Genomic DNA, 8,449 nt, shown 5'->3' on the forward strand with positions numbered 1-8,449 from the left:
TCACAAATGTGCACAAGTTTGACAAGACAGTGTCAGTTGCCTTTTGCCTAGCCAGATACCTTCTTTCTCCTGCTCCTACCGTGATGCTTGTTTCCATCCCCTGTGTTTCCCACACGGGCTCCCCCAGCCAGCCATCCACGTTTCCCTCTGCCTGAGAGGTTCACTCTCACCCCCCTGCTTTCTACATCCTACACGTCCCATTCTGTCAGCTCGTCCTCCTCAGCTGTGTCCTGTCTACCACAGTCACTTCCCGCCAGGGTCTGGAGTCTCCTTCCCGACCCAGAGAGGCAGAGGCGGGAGCCAAGGCCTGGCAGGGCACAGAGCCCTGAGGGAAGGGCTCTGCCAAACACAGCAAGGCCCAAAGAACCCACAGACTCCACAAGAAGACAGAAATGAACCTGGATGCTTTGTTCCAGCAAATAGAGTTCACAGAGAAGCAAGCGAGGGAGAAGAGGCACCTCATCCAACAAGGTCTGCCCCGTGGCTGCCATCTTGTGGGTCCGTGGCTGCCATCTCGTGACCCTCTCCATTTCCCGGGGGAAAGGCAGGGTGCCTGCTCGGTGCTGCATGTGGGCACCTTTGTCAGTGAAAGCTTGGCAGGCAGCCGGCCTGGCTGCTTCTTGCCAATGGTAGGTTTTTATAAGAATGTAAATTTCACAAACTGAGCACACATTCTTACAGGTTTTTGTTGTGTTGCAGCTAAAGTCGATATAAATAGAAGTTATGAAAAAATTAACCAGATAAAAGAAGAGCTGAGCATTGCAAAAATGAAATTGGAGACCAAGGTAAGCAGGCATGTTTATAGTATACATAATAATGAAATACATTCTATTTACAAACATATGACCTGTTCTTTCAGGAATAGATTCATAAACACTTTGAAGGAGTATGCTTTCAGCTACCAAATAACACAGCACTGTGAAAACTGTGCGTTTCTATAGTGAAAAAAAGGTTGTTAAGGTCTTTTCCCTCTCACAAATCTCACCCTTCAGGCTAGCCCCTGGCTATGTTCAAGGACTTGCTCACCTGATTTTCCAGATAAGGCTTCCAAAATCTGGAAGCACTGTGAGACAGCACATGTGCCTGTGAAAGTCAGTCCTGCTCTGCAGACAGAGCCGGGCAGGGAGCAGAGCACCACGTCAGGTCAGCCCGTTCACAAGACACAGCCACCAGACACCAGCTGTACGGTGAGAGTGGCCCTGTCTTAACAGTCCTGGGGCTTGGTGTAGCACTTGCCTTCAGAGGCTGGGAAACCAGTCCTTTCTTGCCCACTGCCATTCATTAAAGGCCTTTCACAGAAAATAGATTAAAACATTCCCTGTGCTTACTTCACAGGGTCGTGAGTCATATACTAAAGATCTTCCTGTGAGCCTGGGCTCACATTTAGGGCTTACAAGGCCTAAGAGTTTTTCTAGGGACAGTGGAGACAGAGGAAAGTTTCTTAATTTATTTAGTGTTTTTAAGATTTTATTGTGCTTTCCATTTAACCAAACTGCAGGCATATATTCAGATTAAGCTTCCAGTTCTGCAGAGCTTTTCACCATTAATACCTGTGGTTACAAATGATTTAAAAATCCATTTGCTTGTGCCTGAAAATGAAGTTTAAATATCATCCCCTGTGCTCTTAAGTATCTGTGCTGGCAGAATGTGTATGCACAACAGGAAAGCATATGGAGCCTCCTTTGAAGTCAGAACTGTTGTAGCCTATCACCTAAATAAACATCTTCAAGAACCTTTGGAGGACTGCCTCACCTAGTTGTGAAAATAAATGTTTGGGGGATGATTTTCATCCTTCCAAAAACAGGCTCTTCTGACTTTTGTAAAAGACTATGTAATATACACAATAAATATCAACATTACTGCAAAGGGGTCAGAATAAAAGAGAACTCATTTACAAATATTTACTGGTTGCAAATTGAGGCTATAATCATGCAAACAGTTATTCACATGCTTGCATTTATGCATGCCACAATCTCAGAGCCTAAAAGTGCTTTAAAATAGTAACTTATTTAACCAACACAGATTATATCTGGGTGTTGCTTATTAGATAAAGCCCTACGTAGTCTTGCTTATAAATTTATTTATGAACATCACAATTTTATGTTTATACTACTAATTTGTTATTGATGGATTGTGATTTATAATCAAGGTTTATGTGGTAGATGCAGAAGGTCCCAAGAGTAGAGCCATTATTGTAAATGACTAATGGGAAGAGCTGAAGAAATATTCCTAATTAAATCTCATGTGCTTTACCCACCAGGATTAATAATATTCTCACTGGTGTCCACAAAAATATATTTGACTTGCTCTCTTAGTCTGACATTGATTCATTTAAAGATAAGAAATTATAGAGAAAAGAAGTGGAATGGGAAAATGTATTTCAATCAAACTGTATTTAGGTTTAAAGATTATATAATTATTGAAATTATTTAAATTTATTTTTCAGTACAGGAATTAAGTTTACATATGTCTACAATAGTTAATGTAATTCAAATAATACTAAATAATGCTCTTCAGCTAATGCTGTTCAATTTGTCCAGCACCAAATAACTCCACTCTGTATAACCATACATATCCAAGCACATGCATGCACAGCAGCTTATGCCTGACCAAGCAGATGAGAGCGAGTTCAAAAGTGTTTTGACATCTATTTCACAGAGGCTGCCTGTGGTCAATCAAAGATTCCTAGGAAATGCTATTTTTTTCCTCTGCTCTGTAAAATCAGGAAGCATGTAATTAGAGCCCAAATTATCACATTTTGCTTTTCATGGCTCAGTGATTTCTCAAAAAAAATCTGTTATAAATGCATAGATTAAGTTGACATCTTACAGATGGAGAATCTACACTACAGCTAGTTATGTTCAGTAATATAAATACAGTGATACAAGACTATCTACTGTCTTTGAACTAATATGTAAAATAAATATTCCTGAGAATAGCAGTTTCTGGAAGCTTCACATGTCAGACATATCACAAGTAAGGGAAAAATCTGCCCCTTTCCTTTCCAACTCTCACATTCTAGTCTTAGGGCATTTGATTCCAGTATCCTCCTTTTTTAATCAGATGCACTTCATCTGAACACTCTTCAAAATCATCTACATTATTGCATTTTACAATCTTTTCATTTTTACCTCTGTAATATCACTATTATTTGGTCTTTTCTGCTTCTGCACACACAAACAGTCACATACCAGCCTGACTATTCCATTTACTTCCTGATACTTACCCTGTGCCTTTACAGTCTGTGGGCAATTCTGCTAACTTTACTTTCCCTACTCATTTTTCTGAATATTACAGTCTGAGTCATTCTCTTGACCTCCTTTTCTCCACTTCATCAGATGAATGATTCTCATCTTTTAAGACTCTTCAACACTTAACTGTTCCCTATTTATCTGCTGTTATAGTTTATCCTACCATATATCTTAACGTAGGTTAGACAATGATACAGTAGGTGCTCTGGAATACTGAGAACTCTTCAGCAAATTTTGAAAATACAGTAATTGAACAGCATACCCTTCTATCAGATAAACTACTGTTTAAAAGTAATAAAAATAAAACTATATGCAAAATGGAAGTTTGGGGCTTGTGTGTTTATGGACAAACTGTCTTTTACCAATGAGCTAATTTCCGTTCCACTTCCTTGGCTAAGAATTCCAGAAATTGTGCTCAGAAGAATATGAGTATATCCCTTCCTTCTTCACCTATGCAGTAGTAGCATTGCAGAGTTGATAATGTGTACAGCCATTCAGTCAGAACAATGGTGTTGGACCTCTGTCCCTCTGATATTTTTGTCTGATTTTATGAGCTTTACACAATTAGATGGAGGACACTGTATTATGGTGGGTAAAAGGTCCCATATGATCAATACTCTTCCTGTTTTTAACCTGAAAAAAATTCTCCTAAACTGAGAAGAATTTAAAATGCCGTTTTAGATAGATGGACCAGTACTAAATGTGTTTTTTAAAGAAAGGATACTTTTCAAAAGCTTAGTGGTATATTGGAAGATTGCTGGGGGGAAAAAAGAGCTGTTATGCTTTTGCTAGTCCAGCAGCTATGCCAGCTGTGTTTTAATAGGACCAAGATCCTTATGTATAATATCGAAGTATGTGAAACAATAAAACACTAACCTTATTTTATAACCTTTTTTTTTGTTTTCTTGGAAGGTTCAGCATCTGTGTGAAAAACAGTTCTATTTAGAAATTCTGAAGAAACGTGAAGACAGCTTAGAAAAACAGAAAGCTGAACTCATTAATCAAAAAAGCAGTCTTCTTAAAATCCTTGTATGTTTCCAGTTATGGTATTCAGACACGAGAGTATGTATGAGAGTAGTCAGCTTGAACCTTTGAAAATATGGAAGTAATGCTTTAAATCTGGAAAATATTATTTTTGTTTACTCTGAAATACTTAGCAAAGCAAACGTAGATAAATTCTCACTTTTAATTTAAACGATGATCTAAGGTAATGTATGCTGCATTTTATCTACAAAGCTGATTTAACATTCTGATGCTGTTCTATGACTGAACTCCAATTCTGACATATTTCCTTTGTAAAAGAAATCTAGGAAGGTCTCACCTTAAGCCTCATCCACAATAAAACGTGCTGAGAAGAATCAGAGGAAAAACTCAGGGAGGCCAGCCCCACGTTTTAGGAATCTTGCCATACTACACAATGTCTTTGATGCTAGACTCTTATTACATATACAGACAGATGTAGCTACTTGCAACGCCTACAGAAAACAAGCTTTTCAGTTCTCTCGTGCTAACCTGAATATTGCCTTCCTCTTACTTCATTGTGGATCCTTGCAGATGTAGAAAGAAATGGCACAGATGAGTAGTCTTCTCTGCATATGTATTTGTACTTTAAATCAACAGAGCTAAATTTTAAACATTCAGTATGAATCACCAATATTAACCCTAAATCTTTAGACAGCTATCCTTTTAATTAAGTAATATCTGTTCAGCATCCAAAGCATTCCCAATCCTAAGTATACAAAGAAAAATAAATATTGTAAGTACCATAGAAAAATTATTTAGTTATAAAATCTAAATATCCCTCGAAGAAATGTAAAGTTTCTTTTAATTGTAACGAGTCAAGCTTGATATATAGGTTATTTCTTTCTTCCTGTATATAGGGATCACTTAATTTTATTTAATTTAGTAATAAGATATTTTTAAGAGTTTAATATTACCTTCCTCTTCAGAATATTTTTTTCCAGAAAATGAGACAGTGACTTCCTATCAACTACAGCTTTCCTGGTAGTTATTGAGGGAGTTAAAGTAAGTCTGCATTCTACAAAGGAATAAAAACCAGCTTTATTTCATTTAACAGTCTAGAAAAAAAAAAGAGTGGCTATACTATGCCTCTGACTTTAAACAGAACTTTCTACTAATATCAGTGAAGAGTTGAACTGAAAAACTGCTGGCACAACTGTATAACGTAATGTACTGATTTTTAAAATGTTTTATTAAGAATAGAACCTTCACTTTTTCAGAAAAAAAAAAATAAAACAACAGACAAAATAATAGAGATGTAGGCCATTTTCATGTTCTTATAAGTCAGGAAAAGTAAATATACTGCATTTATACTGTAAGTTTAAGGATAAAAAACAAGTGTATTTCAGTTTTCCTAGCTTGACAGACTTTCTTTTTCTTGACCTCAACATTCAATTTTCCCTTTCTTTTTTTCAGACAGATGCAAAGAGAAAAATGACTGAAGAGGAAGATAATTTTACTGGAGAAGTAACACAGTTTAACAATGAGTATGGACTAACAAGTAATAGAAATCTTCTGATTAAAAAAAAAGTCAAGACTGAAATAAATGATTTAGAGAATGAGGCAGCTCTGTTGAAAAATGGTAAGTCTTATATTAAACTATTTTATCTTGGATTAACAGAGAAAGAATACAAATCAGTAAAATATAGCTGTGCAAAACATAATCTTAATTACATTCTCTTGCTGTCTGGAACTTCCTTTTAGCACTAAACTGAAAGAGTATGGTCTGACATGCCACATTACGCAAGCATAATTAAAGCTTCTTCTGCTCCTTATTCTCTTTAGTCCTTTCTGACTATGAGCACTGTGAGGAGAAAAAGCAGACCTGCAGAAGTGGCTTCCAATGTCTAATGTCAACCAGCACGGAGATGCACTGTCCTGCATAGGGCACTATATTAGCTTTGCACTGATTATAATCACCTATGGTTGAGCTACATACATTTCTTAAGCTTCAAAACAATTATACGCGCAGATGTCTTGTAGGACTGTCTTTTACTACCACAGTATAACTTTATCTTTGAGTTAAGATACAGAATATGAGATTTCTCAGAACAGAGATGCAGACTGTAAAGCAATCCTTCAAGCAAGGAAATAGGAGTCATCATGGTTCATAAGTTGAACATGAGTCAATGACATCAGAATGCCAACATCATACTGAGACATAAACATAATTCTGACCTATAAGACATGCAAAATAATCCTCCACTCTATTCAGAGCAGTTAAGCTCTTAGCTGGAGTACTGTGCATCGAGTTTTGGATATTACAGTTCAAGAAAAGATGTGAACCAGCTGGAGAGAATCCACATGGGACCAGTGAGCATGATCAAAGGTCGGGAGAACATGAGAAGGAAAAAAATAAAAGAATTGAGACTATTTAACCTATGAAGGAAAAGATTGATGGAAGATAAGTATCAGCCTTCAAATCGTTAAAGAATACCCTAAAAAGGAAATTAATATATTCTCCATACTTACAGTAAACTGAAAAAAATGTAACAAGTGTAAAGCACAATAAGAGAGTCTGGCTGGCTGTTTAGATATCCTTCTAGAAGAACAGTGAACAACTGAAACCTCTGCTTTAGGAGATTCTATTACCAAAGGAATTGGGAATCTCCATTACCAAACATCTTTAAAAACAGGTTAGACCAACATCTGTCAGAAATGACAGATGATCCTGCCTTCAGGAGGAGGAATGCAGTAGATGACCCCTCAAAGTCCCTACCAGTCTCATGATTCTATGATTCATCAAGTGCCAGCACTTTGAATTCCTGGTATCTACAAAGATACTGAAAAGTGACTATCCATTTGTGTTTGTACTTGGTGGCACCCTCTTTCTGTATTTCCTGTTGCTCTGAGTCTGATCTACAGCGGAAAAAAAGTCTGTATTTGGTGGCACCTGTTACTTTTAATGATTCATTTTTACATATTCAGGCAGCTCTGATAAGTCAAATGATCAGTAGGACAAGAAAGCCAACTAACATTCTCCTCTAGGTTCAGTTGTTGTCTTGATTCCATTCTTTTAAATTGCATCTCTTTTGAAGTGCAACTTGTCTACATCTTTGCTACACTCCTCAGCACTAAAGAGAAAAGTTTGAGTAACTCCTAGCAAGGAAATTATGTGAGGACCTCCAGTCGTTAGGGAAACAATCAGAATTAATTCCAGATGCTGTCAACGTCAGGTTCAAATGACCGTAACACTAAGCAAAATAAGGCTTCCTTCAGTCCTGCTGAGAGGTGTCTGTTCACCACCTATTCAATGTCATCTTTCTTTCTAGCTGAAGTAACTCTAAAGCAAAACATTCTTTTTATTCCCCGTCAACAAAATATGTCAAGCAATAACATTAAAAAATAATGTTATTTCATAGTTATGAATACATTATATGACATAATTTGCTGTGAAGAGAGTTTTATATGACTGATTTTACCTGATTTTAGTTTCATATTTAAGGTTCTTTTTGAATAGCTGAAGATTGGTAGAAGTAGTTAAGAATATTTATGGTCATATCAGGAAGACTAAAACTGCAATGGATTTTAATTTAAAATATATTTTTTCTTAGAAATGGAGTCGATGGAACATAAAAATACTCAGTTAAATGCACTCCAGGTGAAGAAGAATGAATTAAAGCAGGAGTTATTTACTCTCCAAAGTGAACTCAAAGGTGTGCCTGATAATCTCTTGTTATGATCATTATTTGTGGCTTGGCAAATGCTTCTGAAAAATCTTTTCTGTCAAGTTAATTTCTCAAGAAAAAGAAATCATAGAAACAAGATTTTAATATATGTTTTACATTATGTAATACATCACTTAAGAATGTATTTATAACAAATATGGATTTTGGGAAGATTTATTTTAAATGTCAGTCATACTGAGGTCTACAGAGTTGCTGAATCATAAGCTATATATATGAAAAATAAATTTTTACTTTTTCTGGTAAGTCATATACTTAAATGGAGAATTTCGTGTTTCAAAGTGAACTTAAAATCAACATAAATATTGTTTTAAAATTATTAACCTATAATTAAAGAACATCACTAAAATTCAAATATTTAACAAGCAATGTGACTTAGACTGATAGAGACAGATTTGACCTAGGTGCTAAACCTCTCAGTTGTAAATTCAGCTATCTTGTTACTGACATTTGTGTGTCTGTGCACAAAAAAAAAAAAAAAAAAAGAAAAAA

The 8,449-nt window shown here is 36.1% G+C and overlaps 1 protein-coding gene across 1 annotated transcript in view; it reads left to right on the forward strand.

Moving 5' to 3' along the window:
- Window positions 1-392: 392 nt before the first annotated feature.
- CCDC172 (coiled-coil domain containing 172) overlaps window positions 393-8,449 on the forward strand; it is a 19,956-nt gene continuing 11,899 nt past the window's right edge. Inside the window, exons 1-5 of the mRNA XM_026850945.1 lie at window positions 393-471; window positions 700-785; window positions 4,164-4,280; window positions 5,688-5,853; window positions 7,826-7,927. Coding sequence (XP_026706746.1) covers window positions 393-471; window positions 700-785; window positions 4,164-4,280; window positions 5,688-5,853; window positions 7,826-7,927 — 550 coding nt within the window. The remainder of the gene's footprint in view (window positions 472-699; window positions 786-4,163; window positions 4,281-5,687; window positions 5,854-7,825; window positions 7,928-8,449) is intronic.

The sequence above is a fragment of the Athene cunicularia genome (genome assembly GCF_003259725.1).
Source record: "Athene cunicularia isolate RWA chromosome 6 unlocalized genomic scaffold, athCun1 chr6_part1, whole genome shotgun sequence".
Taxonomy (NCBI): Eukaryota; Metazoa; Chordata; class Aves; order Strigiformes; family Strigidae; genus Athene; species Athene cunicularia.